Raw genomic sequence first — 27,984 nt, 5'->3', positions numbered from 1 at the left:
TTATTTTTGAAAGATACAGCATACCAGGATATTTAGTTCTATAAATTGATGCGGTATTTGCAAGTTAAAAGGATTTTAATTCTTTAGACAAAGCATATATTAGTAATCATGAAATGTATGGTGTTATGTCTTGCACTGATAGCAGGTAAGCTTATTTTAAACAAGCATTACAATTAATTACGTTTTTTTTTTTTTGTTATAGTTGTTACTGTCGCGCACCTAGATTATATTTCCACATTAAGAGCAGACTGTACGAAATATAATCTTTGAAAATATTATATATCCTGTTTCTATAAAATATAACATATATTTTATAGAAATGTTTCATATGTTTCTATAAAATATATCAAAAGACATCGTTAGTACAGTTAATTCAAACAATACTAGGAATAACATACAGTTAGGGCGCATGCTCACAATGGAATCCCTCTATGCGTGTAGTAGCGCGTTATAGAATTAAATTAAAATATAACTGAAAAAAAAAATAAAATACACGTATATAAAGAGATTATTTTACGCAATTTTGTATGACAATTTCCCATACTTTAGGAATAGTAAGAACATCATTAAGGTTTAGATTTCGTCTGTGAAGTAGGGCTTCAGTACTTCCTTTATATAAACGTTCATGTTTATATACAGATCTATGTAAAAGTTTTGTCTTTTCCCAATGGATCCTATGATTTGGGTTTTGAACTCCGTGTTGAGCGAGGTATTGAAGCCAACAGACTTCATTTCGAAGTAGCAAAAATAATCTATGATGCCAAACCAATTAAAAAACTCAAGACATACCATGCTAGACCTCCAAGAATTTATGGCTTACCTAAACTTCACAAAAATAACGTTCCACTCAGACTCGTCGTAGATTCTATTAGCAACCCGACTTAAAAGTTATCAAGATTCTTATCTAACCTTCTCCGTCCTCACATACCCCACTCAGCCTCATCAATTAAAAATTCCACAGAGTTTCACGCAAACATAAAAGACATGCAACTGTTAAAAACTGACATGTTAATTAGCTTCGACATTGTCTCCCTCTTCACTAACATTCCCCATAAAGAAACAGAGTTATTAACCCAAAATTTCCGTCTGATATAGTTGAATTGTTCAAGTTTGTTATTACTTCCGGTTACTTCATTTGGAAAGGTAAAATTTACAAGCAAGAGGAAGGAAGAGTAATGGGATCTCCCTTATCACCAAACTTTGCCAACCTCTTTCTAGAATACCTTGAAGAAAACATTTTCACGTTTAAACCCAAACCAAAAATTTGGCTACGATATTCTACGATACTTTGCTGTCTGGGGTCATTCCGAACAAGAATTACACCTGTTTCTAGATAAAATAAACCTTCTTCATCATCGCATCAACTTTACACTAGAAAAGAATCTCCACAGGGTATCTCCTTTCTGGATTTACACATTCAAAGAAAAGAAGATGGTTCCATCGCCACCTCTGTCTATCGGAAGCCTACATTTTCAGGTCGCTACATCCACAATTCTTCCGCTCATCATTCATCTCAAAATTTTGGCAATATTAAATCACTAGTTACCAGAACACACAGATTCTGCTCCTCCTAAGAGTCTCTAAACGAAGAACTAGAAATAATCAAAAATACAGCCATACTAAATGCATACAATCTTAAAACAACTCAAAAAATCATCAGTCACTTCCCCACACATCAACCTAGACAAGAAGAATCCCGTAGGATTCCCATACCTTATGTCAAAAGCATCTCCGAACGTCTTTCAAAATTATGAAGAAATACAATTTTGCCACTACTTACAAACCCATCAACCAGATCTATAACTTGTTGCCTTCTCCTAAAGACAAACTCTCTCCTCTAATGTTACCTGGCCTGTATGAGGTCCTAGGCTCCTGCAAGTTGTCTTAGTTTGGACAGATCTGTTCAGAAATGCATTTCGAAATATCAAGACCATATTCTTCTTTTCAAACCGCAAAAATCTGGCCTCGCTCAACACGGAGGTCAAAACCCAAACCATAGGATCCATTGAGAAAAGACAAAACTTTTACACAGATCTTTATATAAACATGAACGTTTATATAAAGAAAGTGCCGAAGCCTTACTTTGCAGACCAAATCTAAACCGTAATGACATTCTTGTTATTCCTAAAGTATGGGAAATTGTCATACAAAATTGTGTAAAATAATCTCTTTATATATGTTATCTTTTTTTTCAGTAATATTTTTATTTACTTCTATAACACGCTACTCCACTCATATTAAGATTCCATTGTAATCATGCGCCCTAAGTGCATGTTATTCTTAGTATTGTTTAAATTACTGCACTGAGGATATCCCAAGATACTTGGGAAGAAATATTTACGAATTAAAACTTATCACTGTGGTCAGTACGTGTGTTTTTAGTGATGAATTCACCACAGGTTTCACCGTATATATAAAAAAAATTGATGTGTTAATCTCAGAAATAACTTTCATATAAATTTGTTATCTTGAAAAAAAAAAATTACAATTATTATTATTATTATTATTATTATTATTATTATTATTATCGTACGGTATTATTACACCAGATCATAGAGATCAAATTGGTGTATTTTATGCAGCATCTTTTCTTTGGAAATATTCACACAATTTAGTAAATGCATTGGCGATGATTCGATGTTACAGATTTTACAGATGGGGAAAACTTATGCCATTGCTAAACTTGATTGGTCTTGTGTCGCCGCTCTTGAGGCGAGAGATCATGGTAGTGGCACAGCAATTAAACTTGGAGTTGATGATAGCTCCTGGTATTTCTGCCGAATACCAGTGGTGAGTGATGTCCTGGAGAATTGTGGTTTTTATGTTTTCTTTTAGATTAGTTTTAAAAAGATCGAAATCTGTGGTATCACTTGATGTTGCAACCATTTTTGCTACTTCATCTGAAGTTTCATTTCCCTTTAATCCCACATGGGATGGGATCCATTGGAACATTATTTCGGAATCCTTATGTAGTTTGTTCATGTTTTTTGCTACGTCTGTAAGTATTTCTTGATGTCTAGTGTAGCAGTTCTTAATAGCCTGAGGGGCTTCTAAGGAATCTGTGAAAAAACCGTGCACTATCTTCTGACCATGTTTGATGTCATAAACCCTGGGTGGTATATGAATTACTTTACTAATTCCATGCAGCAACATAATAAATAGCTAAATGATCAAGCAGTTTAGTTTTAGTTGAAAACTTCATTAATTTTAATAATTGGTTATGTTTTATAGTTTTCCTCCTATCAATTGTCAACTCGTCTACTATAGAGGTGGAAGACAACAATCAATGGAGGGAGAGGTCTGAAGCAAAAGATATCCACTCTGAACAGGTAGAAATATTGCCAAACAAGTATGCTAGAAATCTTGAACCGCATGTTGGGGATTGCAAGCTGTTCTACCGGACTTCTAATGGAAAACGAAAAATATTCAGGTGTCCTGATGGTCATCGTTTCGATAGTAGGAAGCGTAAATGTTTTAAAAAGGACAAAGTGTTCTGTGAATATCAGATATATTATCAAGGTAAGTTGCAAAAAAAAAAAATTGATGTGATCAATTTGACGTAACATTTGTGGTATCAAAGAGTTGAAAGTCACAGCAAATAAACTATATTTCTTTGGATTAAATATTCACAAAACAGAAAACATTCAAGGATAAGGTTGAATTATTCTCAATGGATTTATTAAAATCAGTATGTACGTGACGTACAATTGCTTTATTTGCCAACTACAGTATATAGATATATGGTTTTCAGTAGCTGTATGTCTTCTGATGGAAGATATATAGGAAGTAGCGAATTGTCTCCCTTAAGAAATCAAAAGAAAACTGTTTAAAAATAAATGACATAAGTGAAATGTTTAATCCCTTAAGATATCTTTCTCAATCATTCCCTCCCAAATAACAGTCATTCCCTTAATATTTTCAAACCCTCCTAAAATTAAAATTGAAACACTAAGGTCGTATAAACTGTGTACTTTACTTATTATTATTACGCAAAATTCGAAAAGTATTACTTTCTCCTCTTTAAAAAGAAGAATCAAGTAATACTGGTTTTGCAGGTCTCAAACGGAGGTGGAGGGGGGGTTCCACAAAACTCTGGTTTTTCATTTTCAAAATAGAAAAAACTGACCAGGAAACAAATGCATTTAGCATTCATAATATACTATAAAAATAGGATTAACTGCCCTCTCAGAGATTTTAATGTGACTTCCACCCAGAGAAAAGTTGTAAACCTATAGCACTGGAGTGGGCTGAGTTTTCTTCTGTTTGTAATATTTTTTTTATAATTTTGTATTCATTTTTACCTCGTAAAAATTAATAAACTAAACATAGAACTTTTTAAACCATGATTTCGGATTATCCTAATGAGCAGCTCCCTCTATTAGTCATATTCTTATCCAAAAAAGCGATTTTAAAAAACACAGTATTATTTAAATTGGAATAATTATCATGCTAATTAAATGAAAGAGTTAAAATAATATAAAATAAAAATATAAAATAATTTGCTTGATCGGATTGCTTTATCGTACAGAAATGACAGATAGAATATGTCAATATCACCAGTAGACATCAGAATGCAGCAGACAATGTTGACCTTATCTTTAATACGAAATACTTGTCATATCTGTGCATTTGATCCCGATACAGCAGCTACCTCTATTAGTTATATTCTTATCCAAAAAAAGCATTTTAAAAAAGACAGTATTATTTAAATTGGAATAATTATCATGCTAATTAAATGAAAGAGTTAAAATAATATAAAATTAGAATATAAAATAATTTGCTTGATCGGATTGCTTTATCGTACAGAAATGTCAGATAAAATATGCCATATCACCAGTAGACATCAGAATGCAGCAGCCAATGTTGACCTTATCTTTAATACGAAATACGTCATATCTGTGCATTTAATCTCGATACAATGGATCCTATTGTATTGATAAAGCATTCTTTTGTACCATCAGATTAACTTATGCGTTGTTATTTAAGTGTTTGATTAAATCTAAAAGTCTAAGTGAGTTTATGGTAGAGGAAATAGTGGCGCTAACAGTACCAGTTCTCTCATAAAATTCGAGTAAATTACAGCGTTAACATAGACTCCATTGCTGAGTTGAAATGGCCGATGAAGTTTGCTTAGAAAGGCCTAGATTACCTACCAACTACAAGATAAAAAAACACTTATTTAGAGCTCATCATTCAAACTGAAAACATAAAAATAAAATAAAAAAACATTACAGTGCATTGCAGTCCCCTACACAAAATTGGTTTCGTAAGAATATTTGTTCGATAAATAAGCAGGTGTGTGATTGCAAATATCAGTTGATTATTGATGATTAAATAGTCAATATTTTTACACTATAGAAAGGCTACGCATCACCTATATGCAGCAGCTGTTGTATTTATATATTCACTGCCTTAAATATATTCACTGTCTCCGCGCTCACTACACTCTTGGGCAATGCATTACAATCACTCATCACTCTCCATGCAAACAACCTTATCCTCACCCCTTGCTCATACTTTGCTTATAGAGCTTCTAGGATGGCCTATTATTCTCTCCCTATCTTCACCCATTCTATGCAAATCCTTCCCCCACATTAATCTGGTAATAATCCCTTAACAGATCATATATCTGAATCATATCCTCCTCTTCTGTTCCTCGTATCCATCAATTGCTGCAAATTACACCTTTTCCAATACATCTTCATTTTTTTGAAAACCAGGTGACCAAATCTGGTTTGTGCTGTCCTCATAATCATACTTTTATCAATATGCCCATTAAACTTTAGGTCCTTGCTCACAATCATACCCAGATCTCTCACTACTCTACCTCTTCCAAGATATTTCCACTGATTGTGTACTCTACATCCCATCTCTGCTTTCAAAATTTCAAACCTTACACTTCGTAACATTGAACTGACATCCGCACATCCTCACTCATTCAAGCAGTCTATTTGAGTCACCTTGCAAAGTCACGGCATCCGCTCTACTCCTGATAGCTCTCTCCAACTTTTCGTCATCTCCAAACAACTGCATATCACCATTCAGATCTCTCCCAATACCATTTACATACAAATCACATTAAGTAGCAATGAATCCAAAACAGATCCTTAGAGAACAACAATAGTAACTTTCCTCTTCTGAGATATCGCTCCTCCATAGACAACTCCGGCCACACCCACATCCAGCGCACTAATCTACTGTTTAGCCGCAACCGTTCCTGAGTTACCACCTTTTCATATGGCAATTTATCAAAGGCCTTTGCAAAATCTAAATACCACTGTGTATTCGTCACCCTTATCGAATGTATTTGTCACTTTATAATAATAAGTAAGCATATGGCTAAAACACCATCTTCCTTAACTGTCAATTTTTAGGGAAAGACAACGAATACTGTTATATTAATTTAAAAAACTTTAATTAATACTTCCAATATTTCGGTCATGTTACATTTTCCATCTTCAGGGAACATAAAATTAATGATAAATTAATGATATGACAGGCACTAACACTGAACAAATATGACTGAAGACAACAACCGAAGTCGGTCTTAGAGTCCTAAAAGGTGCCATCTAGTGGGCTAAATTGGATAGCACTTTTAGCTGTTGGGTTGATGTTCAAAGAATGCAAGCTTCCCATATTTGGGGTAGTCTCATGCATCCAAATTTGTTGAGGTTTGGGAAGTTTTTTAGAGCTGAGGCTGATTCCTGGAATAATCTCTCATATTTATACTTGCTACGGTGATGTAAGGTTGCTTTCTTCCAGCGTATTTTGTGGCGGGTGTCCAAAGCATTCAAAGCTCTACAGGAAATAAAAAAACAGTAAAAATAATTAATAAAGCGGATGAGGGAAAAGCCACTGTAGTTCTAAACAAAACTGACTACACAAGTAAGCTTTCCTCTTTACTATTAGATCGGTCTACTTACCTATATAGAATATGATCTCACCAGCTCCCAAATCTGAACACTCCATTGGCTCCTAAAGAAGATTACTTCTTGGCCTGAGGAAGTGACTAACAAACTAAAACCTTTTAACTCTAGATCTCGCAGAATATATGGACTTCCAAAAATCCATAAACAGAATGTGCCATTACGTCCCATTGTGGATGCCACTGATTCCCCCACATATAAATTAGCCGAGATTTAGCCAGAGTGCTCACACAATATACTGGCAACACACCTTCACACACAAAAAAAAAAACTCAGCCCACTTTTAAGCCAGTATAGAAAACCTCTCACTCTAACACACTGACAACATAATGGTCAGTTTTGATGTCTCCTCCTTATTCACCAATGTCCCACTCAAAGATACTTTGGACCGCATCCCGACCAAATTTCCTCCAGATATCTCAGACCTATTTTAGTTTACCATGAACTCAGGTTATTTCGTTTGGCAAGGAAAATTCTATAAACAAATAGAGGGGACAGCTATGGGTTCTCTCTATGTTTACCCTCTTGACCCTTGGAATACATTCTGATATTGCCTTCACCAAATAATTCTTAAGTAAGGCCCAAGCAAAGGTGATATTCTTTCCATCCAGTTCCTCTTTCCAAATTATTTTCGCAAGCTGTTTCCTGAGCTATTCATAATTCCCAGTCCTATAATTCCACATAGATCCCTTTCTAGCAGAAGTCCTGAAATGATTCAGGACTTCTGCTAGAAAGAAAGAAATGACCAACCTATGACAGTGACCATGAAGTGTTCGCTGGCAGGGTAATTTTTTATAATATCATTTATAATAAGATCATTTGATAATATGATCAAATTCAATATCCTTGATCCTCGTGTTCTCTCTGTTATGTACTACTACCTTAGGTAACTCTCTTAAAAACTCCAGAAATTCATTTACCTTGCCCACAGATGCAGTCTCCTGATTCCAGTCTATATTACTATAATTAAAATCACCCATAATGATCACTCGCTGGCTAGGCTAATTTGTTTCTTTCTAGCTAGGCTAATATGCTTATACATTTCCTTCTCATTAACTCCATATTAGTAGGTCTATGGCAACACCCAACAAAATTTCAAACTGTTCCTCTACTTCACACCATACTGCCTCAAAACCGCGGCTACTAATTGCACCTTGCAAATCCACCTTAGATGTGCACAACTCATCTGCTGCCATCAACAGTACTCCTCCCTGTCTTCCCGATAAATACCATATGCGCTCATCTCTAGTCATTTCAAGATGTCATCATCATCTAGCCATGTCTCACTTATACCTACAATTTTGAGACGAATAAACTCAATCAATGCAACAATTTCGTTCTCCTTATTTCTAATACGTCTTAGTATTAGTAAACAAACATAACAAATCATTTCTAGTTCTACAAGTTCTATGAACATCACTTCTCTGATGTGACCCTTCCATACCTTGCCCATTCCCTTCCTCTATATTATTAATTCGACAACTTTTTAATTTTTCAGCAGAAAGACCACAGACTAAGATAATTCCAGACCCCAACTTCCGATGTCCAGCAACCAATGGATTTTATCCCCATTCTGCAGATTGTAGTTTGTATTACGCGTGCTACAGAGAGAAATCATCGCTGCGACAGTGCTCCGTAGGCTGGCTGTTTGATATTGTGAAAGAAAAATGTTTCGACAAGAATTATGTGAGATGTGGCAGCAGAAGAATACCAGGAGGTAAAATCCAGAATTTTTGTCTCATAAAATTTAATTTATTGCTTAAAAACTAATAGTACGGCATGGCGCAAGCAAAAAAAAAAACAGTACTGAACTTCAACACCTATACTATTAATTCCATTTCTCCGTGTCTAGCTGTGAAGGAAATTTACTTTTTTACTTCACTAGATGTTTCCGTTGTCTTAAAGTGCTTCAAAATCAAAAGCTAATAATTTCATGAAAATAAAATGCAGTTTCCATAGCTGCAAATAATAAATATTATACAGGAATAAATCTAAAATATCTTTCGATAACATGTTATGATTAAATCCATAACATACAGAGAATAATGGAGAATAATAACAAAGAGGAATTCTGAATGACGATAGGAGTCGCTAGTGCTAGTATTTATTTATTATTATTAGATTACAATTTGTTATTTCTTTTTACAACTAATTCTGTTGATAGTGAAGTTGGCTACTAAACACTAGGAGTTCGTCACTCGAATAACAACTGACTCCTTCATTTGTTCCATGATATCTGCTGGACAGAAAAAAGAAGTAAAAGATAACATCCGAAATAAAATTAAGAAGACGAACAAAAAAAGATTTAGGAAAAGAGGTTGTATTATTGACGATGTTAATTTGAATCTTATGGAGTAAAGAATTTTGCATTTGTTATTAAAATTTAAATCAGAACTTCGTTATTGTTTCTTTTTGGTGAGTAATTAATGTCAGGAATTGAAACATTATTTTTCTTTCTCAGAAAAAGATCCAAAGACCACATTCGTATGCCCAAAGGACTCCGGAACATTTCGAAGTCCGTACGACTGCAGCGTTTACTTTGAATGTGCGAAAAAGAAAGCCACTAAACGTATTTGTCCCTCAGGAAAATTGTTCGAAGAGGAACAGAAGGAATGTATTGATGAGCATCTTGTACACTGTGACGCAGATGATGGTAACTATCGACAAACTCACTTAATCTAATTAAAACCATCTATTTGAAATAATGTAAGTCCTACAAATGCATACAATTTTCAAATTTTGCTCAACGATGTGTTCGTTGTTCTTTTAGGATTCGAATGTCCCCATTCAAATGGTCTCTTCCCTCATCGCAAGAAGTGCGATCAATACTACGAATGTCACCACAACGTCTACTTCTACGAGGTCTGTCCACGCGGTACCCTCTTTGATGAGCATGAAGGAAAGTGCTCTTCCTCAAAAAATGTTGATTGCAAAGACAGAATCGATCCAAATGGTAAGAATAATAAAGATCTCTAAATAAATTAATTACACTTTATAAAAGACAATGCCATTTAGAAATAAATGACTATGAGATGCATGTCACAGAAAATTAACTGATTTGTTGAAGAAAATGTAATTTCTAAATAAATGATATGAGAATTAAAATCAGTAAATATCCAATATTCTAAAGGTGGCATCAGTAAGCGTGGTCGCATGGCTAGCTAGTAGATAAAAGAAAAGATAATAAGTGCATTAATAAAATTAATATGTATAACAATAGCTATTTACACCCTGCGTTCAAAAAAGAAACCAACTTTTCTAAAATAGAAGAAACTAGTGGCGCCACCTGCTGTATCTTAGTGTTGTCTAAAGCAGCAACCTTCTTTAGTGTGGTATCAACTCTTTATGGCATTTGTTTCATTAGAAGCCAAGTTATAGTGCAAAGAGTGACAGTGTGTTTTGACGAACGGTCGGTCGTCACGATATTCATGCCATACGCGACACATTCTCGCGTACGGCATGAATATCGTGCAGGCGGAACGAATTCTTGAAGGATAATGCCTTAGGAATCGTAGAAACAAATCAGCGTTGTCTTTACTTTTGACTTCTCGAAGCGACTTTTTTTCGGATGCCCCTCTTCTGGTGGTCTCCACTCAGCACCCTGGCGCTTTGCTTCGGGCTCACACTCAAAACACCACGTTTCGTCACCAGAAACGATCGTTTCAAGGACGTTTGAGTCCTTACGAGCGGTTTTAATGAGGTCCTTGCAGTGTTCAATTCGATACATTTTTTGGTCGTCGGTTAACTTGTGGGGAACAAATCGCGAATTCAATTTACTAAGACCCAAACTCTCAGTCAAAATGTTGTGCACATTTTGTGATTTTGGAATCCCCATTTCATCTTCAATCAACCTCACGGACGATTTCGGGTTTTCTTTGATGAAATCACGCACTTTTTCGATGTTAACTTCTCTTAGTCCAGTTTTTGGAAGCCCGGCTTTTCGTCGTCCTCAAGCGTCTCACGATCACTTTGAAATCGCTTAAACCACTAGTAAACTTGAGTACGGGATAAGCATTCATCAACGTATGCTTATTGAAGCATTTGATGCGTTTCGGTAAAACGTTTACCAAGTTTAACGCAAATGTCTATCGCAGCTGCCTGTTTGAAACTCATTTTCCGACCGTTGGTCAAAATACACTATCACTCTTGCCACTATAACTCGGCTTCTAATGAAACAAATGTCCTAAATAGTTGATACAACACTAATGAAGGTTGTCACTTTCAACAACAAAAAGATACAACAGGTGGCGCCACTAGTATCTTCTATTTTCAAAAAGTTCGGTTTATTTTTAGACAGAGGGTGTATTAGATATAATTCTTAAATCTTAAAATTAGAAATGGTTCTTAATTTCATAATTTATTTTATATTAACTATGGAACATTTTATAGGCTAATATAAAAATAATATTTGATATAACTTCTTAAAAGATTAAGTTTAGACTAAGACCGGTCGCATTTCAACGAGTTATGAAATACAGCAATAAAATACGCACACACACACACACACATTACTGAAATCCAAAATAATGCTGCTAAAATTTTAATCATATTGAAATTTGTGAACTTCGCCTGAAGTTGTTCAATTGTTTTCTTCTTTACAGATGGCAGGAATGTTAAACTTACAACGCCAGTATCCATTACAAGCATAACAACAGATAATTATTTATGTAAAGATAAAGAAGGAAATGAAACCCACGAGGGCGACTGCTCCCTCTATTATGAATGCCAATCCCATGGATTTAGAATCCGTAAATGTCCCCATGGATTCTTATTTAACTCAACTAGCAAAATATGTTCCAGCTATGATAAAGTAGACTGTGGAAACAGAAAAATACCTGACGGTAAGTTGATAAGTATAACTATTACTTTGTAATATAACCAAATAGTTTCCTAATCTCTAAATAAAATTGAAAAGAACAGTAAAGCTAAATCGGACCAAAACCATTGGCATCATATTGTGTTCTAAAATCCAATTTTGCGAAGAAAACTCTCCTTATGGATTTACACAGTACAGCGAAGTCTGTTAATATTCTAATCCTAAATTAACAATTTTTTTGTTTTGCTACTCAATATAAATTTGCTACTCAATATATTAACAATGGGTTATATTAACCCATTGTTAATATAACTCCTTGGGGTACTAATTTTCTTGATAGCATTTATTAAATTTATGTTAATCATTTGGAATTTTCCATCATCATGATTTCCGGTGTATAACTTCAAGCAGTGTACTTACGAAAGTGTAACTTATTGATATTTCATTAATTTCTTGTCAACTTGATACATTAATTGGCATCTCTATGTAACTTCACCATCACCTAAATTTCTATCTTACGAATTCCTAGTTGGAACAACCTATACCCTTTGTCCAAAACGAAACCGAACTTTTGAAAATAGAAGAAACTAGTGGCGCCACCTATTGTAACATTTTTTTCTTGAAACTGTTTATATCTGTTTCATCAGAAGCCGAGTTATACTGCCAAGAGTGACAGTGTGTTTTGACGAACGGTCGGAAAATGAGTTTCAAACAGACAGCTGCGATTGACTTTTGTGTTAAACTTGGTTAACGTTTTACCGAAAGGCATCAAATGCTTCAAAAAGCATACGGTGATCAATGCTTATCCCGTACTCAAGTATACCAGTGGTTTAAGCGATTTAAAAGTGGTTGTGAGACGCTTGAGGACGACAAAAAGCCAGGCCGTCCAAAAAACTGGACTGAGCAAAGTTAACATCCAAAAAGTGCGTCAAAGGCATCAAAGAAAACCCGAAATTGTCCGTGAGATTGATTGAAAATCAATTGAGGATTCCAAAATCAACTGTGTGCACATTTTGACCGAGAGTTTGGGCCTTCGTAAATTGAATTAAAAAATATATCGAATTGAAGACTGCAAGGACCTCATTAAAACCGCTCGTGAGGACTCAAACTTCCTTGAAATGATCGTTTCTGGTGACGAAACGTGGCGTTTTGAGTATGAGCCCGAAACAAAGCACCAGAGTGTTGAGTGGAGACCACCAGAAGAGGGGGCATCCGAAAAAAAGTCTCTTGGAGAAGTGAAAAGTAAAGACAATGCTGATTTGTTTCTACAATTCAAAGGGCAATATCCACAAAGAATTCATTCCGCCTGGCCAAATGGTCAATGGTGAGTTTTATGTCAAAGTTTTGAAGCGATTGATGGCTAGAATTCGTCGCGTACGCCATGAATATCGTGACGACCGACCGTTTGTCAAAACATCACTTTTGGCACTATAACTCGACTTCTAATTAGTCATAAACAGTTGACACAACATTAATGAAGGATGCCGCTTTCGACAACAAAAAGATACAACAGGTGGCGCCACTAGTTTCGTCTATTTTCGAAAAATTTGGTTTCTTTTTGGACTGAGGGTGTATTTATATATCTTGCCCTATCGCTCGGTATTTTTTCTTTTCAATTTTTTGCTTCAAATACCTGTTTTATTAAACAGATCACTTCGAGTATCTCTGCTGACACGTCTTGAAAATGTGAGAACAGACAATTAATATCAATTTCGTTTGTGATTCTTCATTTATAAGATAGTCTTACCATTAACGTAGTCTGTTCATTCGTTAAATTTTCCTGAGAACTCTCGTGTCTGTAGCATCAAGATTTAATTTTCTTAGTAACTTCGAAAGAAACAACCTTCGTAATATTTATCTTCCAATGCCTTGTCTTTAGCGACTTAAATGTTACATAATAAAAGTCCTAGTCATTTGTTTAGCAATACAAATATACGAAATACAGCGAATAGGAAATATACGTAATTCAAATTTAGAAAAACTGAGAAGCGTTTCAAAACACCTCATTTTGACTATTTTAATCTTTGAATTCGCCATAATCACATGTGGAACTTATCAGGAGGACATTGTATATGATAAAATTTAACCACATACTCTCTTAGCTAAGACAGTCAACGTTTTCTTCATATTTGTCGATCTCTGTTGTTCTCGTTTTCAAACTCTGGCACTTTTACTCTGATATTTGAGTCTATACATTTCAAATCTGACGTTATTCGAATACGTTTCCTTCCAGAACTCTAGTAGAAATGTTATCACTTTTAAGGGCATATTTATTGTTACACTAATAAACATTATGATGGTTATATTAAATATTTATTCTCCTTAGAGAAATCTGAGGATATCGTTATCAAAATACACCTAACGAAAAAGGCTTTACTCTTATTGTCTTCTTTCCCCATAATTTATAAGAATGTTTATAAAACAACAGAGCAGTATTTGCCATTTTATGAGCATTGTCCTTTCCCCTAATTTTCCCAAAATACTTCTTTATACTTGTAATTCATTTTGTTTCTCCAGTTTGAGTTACCAACAAGAATCAACTTTTCATTTTTATATACACTAGCCGCCCCAAAATGACTCCAAAAATCCTTTACGTCTTCACCAATTCTACCGTCGACACCATAAGTACAAATGAGTTTCATCATCCATCCTGAGATTTTGATTTCCTACATTAACCAACTTGAAGTCAGTCTCCATTTAAGAAGGCTATCTTCATATTTATCTCCATTATTTCCCCTGATCTCCTAGTGAAATGATGCACTATCTAATCAAAATTATCCGGATACCCCTTCGTAGTAATGGATATGTCTACATTACAACACACCCGTGGCCTATATAGGCATAAAAGAACCATGGCTATATAGCACACAATCTTGCCCTCTTCATATACAAACATTAACATTAAAATAGGCCGTAGTGAAGAGCTCAGTGCCTTTTGACGTAGATCTACAATAGGATGCCATCTTTGAAAGACTCAGGGAAATTTCTGCCCTGCTACAGCTTCCCCGATCAACTGTAAGTAATGTAAGTGGAAATGTCTAGGTAGCAAACAACACATCGCTCCCTGGAAGGACAAACAAAATCACATAGCATGAGTGCCGCGTGCTGAAGTACGTGGCGTGAAAAAAAGTCGCTTGTCTTCGATTTAAACACTTTCAATTACCTCAGCAAACAACGTCGATTTAAACACTTTCAATTACCTGAGCTCCAAAATACCTCAGCAAACAACGTCGGCATCACAACCGTTATTCTTGAGCATGGATTTCTATGACTGTGTTGCCTTACCATTCTTAACATCAGTAAGGACTATTTCAATCGTTGAGCTGGAGTTCAAGCTCGCTGCTGTTGGATTCTTGAGCAGTGGAAACGCGTTCCATGGAGTCATGAATCACGCTTCCCTACCTGCAAGTTAGAGGGACGAGTCTCGATTTGGCAAACGCCAAGAAAACAGTACCTGCCCGAATGTGTTGTGCCAGATGTGAAGTTTGGTGGAGGAGACATCATGATCTGGAACTGTTTTTCATTGTTTGGACTAGACTCATTAGTTCCAGCTATGGAAATCTTTATGCTGCTTATAATAAGACTTGACACATATGTCCTTCCAACTTGACAGCAAGAGTTTTGATAAAGTCTTTTCCAGTGTCAAAACAACAATGCCCTCCTCCACAAAAAAGGTCTGTGCAGGACGGATTGATGAGATGAGTGTTGAAAAACTAGTTTTCCTGCACAGAGTTCTTATTTTATCCATCATTAAATACCCGTGGGATGGACTGGAACACTGACTGAGAGCTATGCCGAATCGCTCAACATTAGTGACCGATGTCACTAATGCTTTTCTGGAAGAATGAGGGGGGGGGGATATTACTGCAGCAAGGTACCAAAATCAAGTGGAAAGTTCTGAGAAAAAATTGCATTTGGTATTTTCCTTAATGGATGTATCCAACTCCATTTTAATTCTTTTTCATATTAGAAGTTAGAGTTGGGGTAAGGTGAGCAGATCTCCGGATATTTTTGAACAGATAATGTATGTGATCAGGTTGTATCCTGTGTGTGCATTATTCAAATTTTCAAATCTGTATACTGCTTGGAAAGAAGTAACGGACATCCCATGGGCAAGGTGCATCGTGCCATGTCACGTATTTGTGACCAGTATAAATTGGAGGTCCTACATCTTATTGAGGTGGACGCTATGGCTGTTTGTTCCTCACACTATGGTGTCAATCAAACTACAAAAACTACATCATAAGAGTTGCAGTTTATCCAAGATTTTGGAAAACAAATTTTGTTCTAGGATTTCCATAAACATGGATCATTAACCCAATACGATTGTGTAAGTGTTTTCTAATATTATGAGTTATATAATCCATTATATGCTAGTTGAATATTATCTGTAGTAAATGGTTTTCATTGCCCATTTTGAGATTATCACTATGCTTCCTGAAGGCCTGAAGGAGCTTAAAAGTTTTCCATTTGCTCTTAATAGTGGGTTTCCCAAATTATTCTACTCTTAAACTACCTACTGTATTTAATGTGCTATACATTTAAAACCGTCATGAATGGAAATCACAAAAAAAACATTATGATGTGGTGTCTAAATAAAATTCTTCTTTTGGCTGGAGTTGACTTTTGATGCCCCTGGTGACTTGTACATAAAACTGTTTAATTAAAATTGCACATTTCTCAGTTTTTCTCTGTATTCTGCATATATTCTCACGATAAATATTTTGAATTCGAGAAGATCGTTATGAAACACAATGTATCTCAAAATGCACACTATGCCGGCCTGGTTGACCTTGTGTTTAGAGTATTCCTTCTCCACCCCAAAAGGCTGTGGGTTCGAGTCCCCCGTGAAGGGTGTTTGTGACTGTTTTCAGGTAGGAGATAAATTCCATCACAGCACTTTTTTTTGGTTTCCGGAGTAGTATCTTCACTCCAGGTTAAAATTAATAAACAATACCTCATATATATTAATAAAAATAGGAGTAAACCTTAGTTCACTTACAGCACTAACATATAAGTTTACAACATTTTGAGGGAGGAAATCGAATGCAAGATAAATCAGTCTTAAAACACTTTATTTGCCATGCTGATATAAAACAAGAATAAATTTAGAAATGCTGAAGTGGATAAATAGAAGCTCGGAGGGTCTTAGAATATTTTAAATTTATGATTTTCGGCGAACTGCTTCTTGAAGAGTTTTTCCCTTGAACACAAACCTGTTCAACTTTTCAATGCATTTCAGAAATTTCATATGAAAAAATACTAATAAAAGAAAGAATGAAACAAACTGAATTTTACATAAGTTAATCGGTATGCATTGTTTATTTCGACAGAGCTGTTGTTGAGTACTCTATCTTCAAATAGATCGACCGAAGAAATTACTGAAGGTCCACAGACATCAACACAACCTGATATTATGATAACTACTCGATTAACTTCGACAGGAGAGGAAGACCTACAAACAACTCAGCAACTGGATGATTCAACAGAAGAAAAAATTCTCAAGTCCACTCACAAACTGGACAGTTCAAGTGAATTCCTAACTTCCACTCAGAAACTGGACATTTCAATCCCAACATCCACGCATTCTCCAGACAGAAAGACAACAGCATACTTCTGGTTAACAACTGGATCGTCAGATTGGGACACTAATCCTCCCGATTTAAATATGTGCAAAGGTCGTCGAGAGAATTTAGTGCATCAATTGGACTGTTCTTTGTATTATGAATGTCGAAATGGTTTGCCTGAACTGAGAAAGTGTCCTTCAGAACAATTATTCGATGACACTTACGGATTGTGTTTACCCAGAGACCGAGTGAACTGTGAAAACAGAAAACGCGAGAATTAATTATGGATTAAAATGCCACTTTCCCCACTTTAGTTTGTGTATTTTATAAATTCATGCTTTTGAGCAAGTAGAATTAAATATGAAAAATAAAAATGATCTAAATGGAGATTAAAGCTTTAAATTCTTTCCCTTTTTTAAATTTTGATTTAATTTATTCTCTTTAAACATATCCGCAAAAGCAACGATCTTTTCTTTAAAAGTTTACAGTTAGGCAATACATTCATAAGTGTGATAAAAATCCACTACACCGTCTGTCCAAAAAGAAACCGAACTTTTCGAAAATAGAGGAAACAAGTGCCGCCACCTGTGGTATCTTTTTGTTGTCGAAAGCGGCAACCTTCATTAATGTTGTATCAACTGTTTATGCCATTTGTTTCATTAGAAGCTGAGTTATAGTGCCAAGAGTGACAGTGTGTTTTGACGAACGGTCGGGCGTCACGATATTCATGCTGTACGCGACGAATTCTCGCTATCAATCGCTTCAAAACTTCAAGATGAAACTCACCACTGACCGTTTGCCAAGCGGAATGAATTCTTTGTGGATAATGCCCTTGGAATCGTAGAAATAAATCAGTATTGTCTTTACTTTTGACTTTTCCAAGCGACTTTTTTTTCGGATGCCCCTCTTCTGGTGGTCTCCACTCAGCACTCCGGCGCTTTCTTTCGTGCTCATACTCAAAACATCACGTTTCGTCAACAGTAATGATCGTTTCAAGGACGTTTGAGTCCTTACGAGCGGTTTTAATGAGGTCCTTGCAGTGTTCAATTCGATACATTTTTTGGTCGTCGGTCAACTTGAGGGGAACAACTCGCGAATTCAATTTACGAAGGCCCAAACTCTCGGTCAAAATGTTGTGCACAGTTGACTTTGGAATCCCCAATTCATCTTCAATCAATGTCATCACCGACGATTTCGGGTTTTCTTTGATGAAAACACGCACTTTTTGGGTGTTAACTTCGCTCAGTCCAGTTTTAGGACAGCCCGGCTTTTCGTCGTCCTCAAGCGTCTCACGACCACTTTGAAATCGCTTAAACCACTCTTAAACTTGAGTACGGGATAAGCATTCATTACCGTATGCTTTTTGAAGCATTTGCTGCGTTTTGGTAAAACGTTTACCAAGTTTAACACAAAAGTCAGTCGCAGCTCTGTTTGAAACTCATTTTCCGACCGTTGGCCAAAAACACACTGTCACTCTTGGCACTATAACTCGGCTTCTAATGAAACAAATGTCATAAACAGTTGACACAACACTAATGAAGGTTGCCGCTCTCTAAAACAAAAAGATACAACAGGTGGCGCCACTAGTTCCTTCTATTTTCGAAAAGTTCAGGTTTTTTTTTTTTTTTTGGACTATAAGAAAAACTATCACACTGAATCGAATTTCTTTATGGCATATTAAAAAACAAATGATATCGTTTTAATTATACATAATTAAACAATGACGAACTATTATGTTCCAAATATGCGCTTCAGTTAAATGTTAATAGAGTATAATTGTACAGCTAAAAATCATCCAACTTTACCACAAGTTGCCTAGACTTGTACTACTTTACTGGTCACTTAGACTTGCATTACGTGCAGGCGCAAACTTGACTTGTTTGTCTAATTGCTTACTTGGGAAATGGAGTAAAACCAGGTTTAAAATAGCTTGGCATCTTTAACATATATTATACCCAAGGTAAAAAACTTCCTACATCTATCTCTCATCCTGAGATTTTTATTTAATAAGGTCAAAGCACCTATTGGTAACTAAAATACTTATAAGCTCTGTATTACTTAATCTTGGTATTTCTAAGCCTGGCTCCCGCTGATGAGACCTCAGTAAAGGCCGAAACAGGTCTGGGTAGTGGCCCCTTGCCTTTAATGCATAGCATCATACTTCGTCTCAAGGAGATGGGCTTTGCATTAAGGGCAAATATTAAGAGTAGTGATCAGAGCTTATACCACCTTTACCACGAGTTGCCTAGGCTTGTACTAGTTTATGGGTCACTTGCACTACGTGCAGGCGCAAACTTGAAATGATTGTCTGTTTGCTTACTTGGGAAATGGAGTAAAACCAGGTTTAAAATAGCTTGGCTTCTTTAACATATATATATATATATATATATATAATATATATATATTTTTTTTTTATTGTGAACATAACAATCTTATTTACAGGATTAACCGGTTTTTGGTTCTCTGCAGTCAGGCAGAGAGGTTACATGCTCATATTCTTGTTGAGGTATGTTACATCGAAGTCACTTAAAAGACAAATTACATTTTTTTTTTTTTTTTTAGATTAAAGCCATTAAAAGTTATTCTAACATGATACTGTATAAGATTATAAAAGCGGAAGAACATAGGAGTTTCTATTGCACAATATTGTCTATTTACATGAGAGTGCCAGCTGATTAATTTTCGCCCTGTTAAACACAACAATCCTTCTTTTTTCCCCTTTCTTTGGGGGGGGGGGGATGGTGTCACTTCTATGCTGGAAAGTGAATTATAATGCAGTCGCCTTGCTCAGCCAGGAGTTGATTCCGTGGATTCCAGTCTTGGTGGAAAAGATCTAAGGTGTTGCATTGCCTGTGGTGGTGATACTCGTGTAGGATCCGACTTCTCACCTTTTGTTGGAAGGCTGCAGTGAGTTGGTCAGTTGCCTCTCTCTGTGAAGTTGCTGTGCTGTCTGGTCTTGTATGTCTGAGGTAGAAGTTGTATATTACCTTTTGCGGTGATGAAAAGGTAATTGCAGAATGAATGGTTATATGACTCCGCATGGACGAGATTGAAATATTCCTCTTCTGTATGAAGACTACCACAGGTGAGAGCTGCCGTTTCCCGAGACAAACTGATTAATTGGGTGTTGACTGGGCATTCCAAGTAGATATGCCGGACTGTTCCTAATTGGTAGCAGAACAGGCAGTTATCTGAGACGTTTGAGTTAAATTTTCGTAATATAGTAGGAGTGGGTAATATATTGTGCCGCATTCTCCACTGAATATCTGCGTTAGGTTTGATGGCTCTTGTGCGATATGGTAGGTCCCATTGAAATAGTGTTTGATCCGATGATGCAGGATTTTCCAATAAAGTGCTTTGGTTCGACTGTTGTGTTAGAGTGCTGTAGATCTTGTTAGTGTTGCTGGGTGTAAGTTTCTCCCATGAGTTATTGGTTTTTATCAGTTATTGTTATTGGTATAGATAGATAGATAGATAGATTTTTTTTTTTTATTTAACTTGTTAAAATAAACATTACACGATAGGCAACAATGACTATTTACATATTATAAGTATATATTTACAGAGAAAGAAAAACATTTTCCTTTCGGGTGTACAATAGAGATATAAATGAATATTCAAAATTAACAGTTCAGTTTCAGTCGGAGTTATCATTCAGATGAAGCACATTGTCGTCGTCGATCCAGAAGAGGGTAGCAGTTGGATTCCACTCCTCTAGGAATTTCGCGACAGTTCTTGTTTCTTTGAAGTGCTCAAGTTCCAATATCAGCCTGCTTTTTAGTTTCCGGATGTACATGAGGGTTTGTGCAGTTTCAGTGATGGATGGGTGCTGGTTACTTCTTGTCTGTTTTAGGTAAAAGCTGTAGATGACGGCCTTAGCGCAGATGAAGATGAAATTGCATGTTCTGTGTCTGTTTTCTTCTGTGTGGACTAAACTCCAGTAGTCTTCTTGGCTGTGTGTGTAGTTACAGGTGCTAGAGGCGGTATTCAGGGCATAGGTGATTATCACTTTGTTTGCAGGGCAGGTCAGATATGTGTGTTCCAAGGTGCCTGAAACGTCGCAGAATGGACACAGATCCGTTTCTCTTAGCTTAAATTTGTAGAGCTTTGAAGGAGTTGGCAAGATGTTATGCCATAGTCTCCACTGTATTTCGGAATCTGGTTTGGCACATTTTGATTTATATGGCAGATCAAACTGAAAACTGTGTGGTATATGCAGCCTTGTAGATGAGAGTGTTAAGGCTGAATATAAGAATGGTGAGGATGGGGACACTGACATGAGGAAGTGGTATATTTTCTTGTAGTTGGAGGGATGAATTGGAAGTGAGGCTTCAGATTGTACAAGATGAAATATTGGCCCCGAGCAGTTTCTAGAAGGAATACGGATTTCCTGAGGTGTAGCGATATCTGGATAGGCTTTTATAATGGAGGCTTGCAACTGTTGATATTGCTTTTCAGTTTTTGGGTTATTCATTGGTAGGCTTGTAAATGCTTTCCACTTTAGGGTGTGGGTTAGGAGGTCTCCTATGACTCTTATTCCTGCCCAGTTATATGTAGGGAAAAGAAAAGGCTGGCCAGTTGTGAGACTTGTGATGTTTTTGTTTGAAAATAGTGGTTCTGTAAGTACAGTTGACTCTGTTGATCCTGTGAGTGTGTGATGGAGTCCTGTGTTTTTCCATCGCTGTAGAGCATCTTTGTAAAAAGGAGGTAGTTTAGGAGGAGATGGTGCAGGACTGGCCATTCGGAGGATTGTGGAAAGTGTAAGTCCTCTGGTGGATGCTTTCGTGATGTAATCGAAGGTGGTTACATAAGTGTGATTGCATTGAAGTGTCTTTAGGAGGAGGATCATCCTGAAGGATCGAGTCTTGTTTTCAAGGGAAATCAGGCCTTGACCTCCCTTGCTGAGTGGCTTGCAGAGTTGAGGGTATGTTGTCCAGTGAGTTTTGTTCCAGAGGAAACGTTTGATTTCCTTTTGAATGTGGTAGAGAAATTCTTCGGGAGGTGTGAGTACTTTGAGGGTATGCCATAAGACACTCGCAGCCATCTGGTTAACTATTAGTACTATTCCTCTAAGTGAAGACATGGAACGAACGCTGTTCCATTTACCTAGCACCTGTTTAAAACGATTGTGCAGCTGTGTCCAGTTCAGTGTGTTATATATTTTGGTGTTGCCAAGGTGCACACCTAAGTATCTTTGTCCTTCGCTTGACCAGGTACATTCGATCGGAGAATCATTTCTAGACTTCCATCTGCCTGACCACAAGCCCGTGGTTTTGGCAGAATTTAATTTGGCCCCTGAGGCTTGTGCATATAGTCTGTGTGCTTCCTCGGTTACTGTCATTTCTTCTTCATTTCGTACTATTACAGTGACGTCATCGGCATATGCTGATAAGGTAATTTTTTGATGTGGTTCTATTATTCTGGTTCGTTTGGAGATGATGGTGTCGTGTATTCTTTTTAAGAAGGGTTCTATGGCCAGTGTGTATAATTGACCAGAGAGGGGACATCCTTGCTTGAACACTCGAGAGTATGACAAAGTGCGAGTGAGCCTGTTGTTGATTTTTAAACAGAAGTGTGCATCTCTGTAAAGCATTTGCACTGTTTCAATGATGAGAGGACCATAGCCAAATGCCTTTAGAACTTCATAAAGGTATTCGTGCTCTACCCTGTCGAAAGCCTTCTCCTGATCAAGGCTGACGAGTGCTAGGTCTTCATGTAGGCTGTTTGCGATGTGGATGAGGTCTCTTATTAAATGGAGGTTATCATGTATTGATCTTCCTGGGACAGAGTACGTTTGATGTTGGCCAATAACTTCAGGCAGTGTTGGCTTTATTCGGTTTGCTATAACTTTGGAAATTATTTTGCAATCGGTATTAATTAGGGAGATTGGACGCCAGTTTCGGATATCCGTTTGGTCTCCCTTCTTTGGTATCAATCGTGCTACTGAGGTCGTGACGGATTGTGGGAGGCCATTGATGTAGGCTTCTTGCAGTGTTTCGAGGAGAAGAGGTCCGAGTTGATTCCAGAAGACTTGGAAAAACTCTGACGTGAGACCATCAAGGTCAGGAGATTTGTTCTTTGGCAAGGATGTGCATGCGGTTTTCAGTTCATGTAGCGTGATTTTCTTTTCTAAGTGGTTCCGATCTGTTGCAGAGATTTTTTTGGTTTCTTTCAGTATTTCGTGAATGGCATGATGGGATGTTCCTGCAGTGCTGTATGCATTCTTGTAGTATTGTAGGATTTCAGAGGTGATTTTTCTTGGATCTTCTGTGATGCTGTCATCTTGAAGTCTGATAGCAGAGATGGAATTTGCTGCCTGGCATTTTTTTTCCAAAGAGAAAAAATATTTTGTGGGGGCGTCTGAAAGATTTATTTGTGTATGCCGCGATCTAAGTAGGGCACCTTTTGCCGATAATTCTGCCTGTCTTTGCATGGCTTGGAAGGCAGAATGATGTTCAGGGCTTTCTTCTGGGAGATACTTGAGCTGTTCTTCAAGTTGTCTGATTCTAATGTTCTTCTGTTGATTTTTCTGGTGACTGTAGATCTGCGTAAAGGATTTTATTCGTGATTTTAGGTGGGGCCACCATGTTTTCATTGGTTCTGTATCCACTTTCGAGTGAGTGAGGTTGGTTATTAAAGCCTGAGTGTTTATTATATAATCTGGATCTTTCAGGAGAGTATTGTTGAAGATCCAGTAGGCACTTCCTAATTTGGATGCTTCCAAGGATAATGAAAGTTGCAGCTTGACGAAACAATGATCTGAAATGTAGGAAGGGATGTGTGAGATGTTTCTGACTAGAGGCAAGGTATGTTTGGAAATGTAGTATCTGTCCAGTCGTGCTTGATAGAGTGGCCTATTTGTCGCTGTGATTGCTGACCTCCATGTGTAGGATTTCTAATCCGGATGTTGATGCCGGAAGACGTCGATGAGTTCATTATCGTTTACCAGTGTTTGAAGTTTGTTTATTAATTGGCTACGATGTTCAGCACACTGAAGTCTGTCTTTTTCTTGGTCAAGAGTGCAATTAAAGTCTCCCGCTATTATGACATGTTCTTGGTCTATACTAGACAGATGGTTTTGAACGAAATCCAGGATTTGTGATGCCAGAGCATCCTGCTGTGGTATGTAGATGTTAAACACATGCAGGGTATTATGGTTGGGTGCTATTATGTGAGCATACAAGGCATATCCTGGTATATCAGCAATCACGTTTAGTTTGTAGGGAGATCTATGATGTACACCTAAGCTAACTCCTGCTCCATGATGTTATTGGGTTGCAGAGTGCTGTAAATAAGGCCACTCTGCCCATCTTCTGGATAAATTGGATGATGAGTTGATGTTTGTTTCATACATACATACACGATGAATTCCGCGAAAGAAAGATTTAGTACCAAAAGTCGCCGATAGGGTAAAAACTCCTGAAAATCATTTAATTAAAAAAACAGCACTTTTAAAAGTTATACATTTCGAAAATGCAACAACTTCATTAACGAAACATTGTAAATATCTGCAAAGATAAATTTAAAAGCAAAAAAAAAGTTGCTACGTTATGTTTACAGTATTGATTTCATTATGAGTTCGATCATCACAGTTATTATATATAAATTAACATTTAATTGGTCATTAACGTAACACACACACACACACACGTTATGTCCTCAATATTTTAGTTTTGTCAGTCAAAAGTAAAACTAAAATTTCGACTAGAATTAAAAACTAAAAATTAAAACTAGAATTCTGTGAATTCATTTAGAATATTATAAACACGTTTAGCAGTTTTGCATTCCATGTTAAAAGATACAAGAATTATTTTGGATTTATCTTTGCAGAATATACAACAGGCGTTTCTGGAGGTGTAACAGACAAGACGGTTTTCGATGTAATCCGAACTACAACGAGTCGCATCAGAGCAACTACCCCTACTTCAAGAAACCCAACGCAAACTACACCTATGATTCAATTGAACAAGACTCTTACCTTTACGACAACTTCAGAATCAACGCAAAGCACAGATATTTTCGTTAATAAAACTGCTTTACTAACTACGCAATCGACAGCTGCGATTCCTTTCAACGGGACTGTTTTACCAGTTACACAAACGACAGCCAGAGTTTTCTTCAACATGACTACTTCATCTTCCACAAAAACTACAGCTGAGGTTGTTAACGTCAATAGAACTACCGCAAAGAGTACGGAAACTACAGCGGACATTCTATTCAACAGAACCGCCTCGCCACCCACTCAAACAACCGGCTGGATTCGCTTCAACAGAACTGCCGCCCCACCCACTCAAACAACCGGCTGGATTGGCTTCAACAGAACTGCCACCCCACCCACTCAAACAACCTCTTGGATTGAATTCAACAGAACTGCTACGTTACCAACTCAAACAACCGGTTGGATTAACTTCAACAGAACTGCCACGCCACAAACTCAATCAACCGCTTGGATTGAATTCAACAGAACTGCTACGTTACCCACTCAAACAACCGGTTGGATTAACTTCAACAGAACTGCCACGCCACCCACTCAATCAACTGGCTGGATTGGCTTCAACAGAACTGCCATGCCACCCACTCAATCAACTGGCTGGATTGGCTTCAACAGAACTGCCGCCCCACCCACTCAAACAACCGCTTGGATTGAATTCAACAGAACTGCTACGTTACCCACTCAAACAACCAGTTGGATTAACTTCAACAGAACTGCCACGCCACCCACTCAATCAACTGGCTGGATTGGCTTCAACAGAACTGCCATGCCACCCACTCAATCAACTGGTTGGATTGGCTTCAACAGAACTGCCACGCCACCCACTCAATCAACTGGCTGGATTGGCTTCAACAGAACTGCCACCCCACCCACTCAAACAACCTCTTGGATTGAATTCAACAGAACTGCTACGTTACCAACTCAAACAACCGGTTGGATTAACTTCAACAGAACTGCCACGCCACCCACTCAATCAACCGCTTGGATTGAATTCAACAGAACTGCTACGTTACCCACTCAAACAACCGGTTGGATTAACTTCAACAGAACTGCCACGCCACCCACTCAATCAACTGGCTGGATTGGCTTCAACAGAACTGCCACGCCACTCACTCAATCAACTGGCTGGATTGGCTTCAACAGAACTGCCACCCCACCCACTCAAACAACCTCTTGGATTGAATTCAACAGAACTGCTACGTTACCAACTCAAACAACCGGTTGGATTAACTTCAACAGAACTGCCACGCCACCCACTCAATCAACCGCTTGGATTGAATTCAATAGAACTGCTACGTTACCCACTCAAACAACCGGTTGGATTAACTTCAACAGAACTGCCACGCCACCCACTCAATCAACTGGCTGGATTGGCTTCAACAGAACTGCCACACCACCCACTCAATCAACTGGCTGGATTGGCTTCAACAGAACTGCCATGCCACCCACTCAATCAACTGGCTGGATTGGCTTCAACAGAACTGCCGCCCCACCCACTCAAACAACCGCTTGGATTAACTTCAACAGAACTGCCACGCCACCCACTCAATCAACTGGCTGGATTGGCTTCAACGGAACTGCCTTTTCCACAATGCCAACTACAACAGGGAATGGCTTCAATGTGACAGGCACTGCAATGCAAACTATATCTGTATTCAACAAGACTGCTTCCCCAACCATAGAAAAAACATCCACTATTCTTTTTAACAAAACTAGTTTCTCTAAACTGCCCACTACACCTGTGATGCGCTTCAATGTTTCGACCACCTCAGCAGATCCGTCTACAACGGCTGTAATTCATGCTAATAAAACATCCCTCAGTTCTAAAAGTTCATCAGTAAGTACCTCCGGAAAGCATTTGACGTCATCAATACCTGAAAATACTTTCATTTATAGCACTGTAAATGACCTTGTTAAGACAACGGCGCTTCCGGAACTGAGAAAAATATCCACTGCAACTAGTGATGACCAAAAAAGAACGGTTTCAGAAGGTTCAGCAGCGACAACAGAGATTAGTTCAATCACTTCTGTTCATAACTGTCAGCCTGATGATATTGATTGCATTATTGACGAAACAAAGGAGCGAGTTAGACGGTTCACTTGTCCCGAAAGATATGGACATCATTCACACCCAGGAAGCCCTCGACTATTTATACAGTGTGAAGACTGGTTTCCGCATGTAAAAAAATGTCCTTCCAATCTTCATTTTGATCCTGAGGTTTGCGTATGTAATTGGCCAAAAACCAAAAATTAACAATGCGTATAACGTAGTTATACGCATTGTTAATTCCTTAGCGTTTTTCTATAAAAATATATTAATATAAATTATTTTTGATATTTCATTCTTTTATGTTCTTTTGCAATATAAGTTTCCTCTTTCTGGAACTTAAATTTTTACAGCTTTCTTTAACTGAACACAAATTAATCAAATACTTCCTTGGAATATCATGGATTTTGAACAGTATATGCTATTTCTTTTAACTAATGCAATTTCCGAATTAATGCAATTAATTCGGAATTAAAAATAATGGTGGAGTAAGCTCTCATCACTTGCCTTAGTATCTTCTATAATCCAAAGCACATCTCCTTGCACATGTATAATGCTATGCATTAAGGGAAGGGCAATTTTAATAATAAGGTGTGACACCTTTTGGCGACTCGTATAGGTAAATATGACTTCTG

At 37.2% G+C, this 27,984-nt stretch overlaps 1 protein-coding gene across 1 annotated transcript; it reads left to right on the top strand.

Annotated features, from left to right (window-relative positions):
• The first annotated feature begins 52 nt into the window (after window positions 1-52).
• On the top strand, window positions 53-27,556 carry LOC150092308 (uncharacterized). Its single transcript, XM_090414842.1, has 7 exons — window positions 53-145; window positions 3,232-3,519; window positions 8,425-8,643; window positions 9,388-9,579; window positions 9,697-9,879; window positions 11,528-11,767; window positions 25,140-27,556. The coding sequence occupies exons 1-7, from the start codon at window positions 109-111 to the stop codon at window positions 27,554-27,556; spliced, it is 3,576 nt and encodes a 1,191-aa protein (XP_090270968.1). The 5' UTR covers window positions 53-108.
• The last annotated feature ends 428 nt before the right edge of the window (window positions 27,557-27,984 follow it).

This window comes from Typopeltis vanoorti, chromosome 26 (genome assembly GCF_054136105.1).
Source record: "Typopeltis vanoorti isolate ZY-2024b chromosome 26, IOZ_Tvanoo_1.0, whole genome shotgun sequence".
NCBI lineage: Eukaryota > Metazoa > Arthropoda > Arachnida > Uropygi > Thelyphonidae > Typopeltis > Typopeltis vanoorti.
This window is presented reverse-complemented; position numbering and strand designations above follow the sequence as displayed.

Coding starts and splice junctions, on each gene's coding strand:
- LOC150092308 (XM_090414842.1), top strand. CDS start 109: ATGAAATGTATGGTGTTATGTCTTGCACTGATAGCAG. Junction 3,520..8,424: donor ATATCAGATATATTATCAAG/GTAAGTTGCAAA, acceptor TTAATTTTTCAG/CAGAAAGACCACAGACTAAG. Junction 9,880..11,527: donor AGACAGAATCGATCCAAATG/GTAAGAATAATA, acceptor TCTTCTTTACAG/ATGGCAGGAATGTTAAACTT.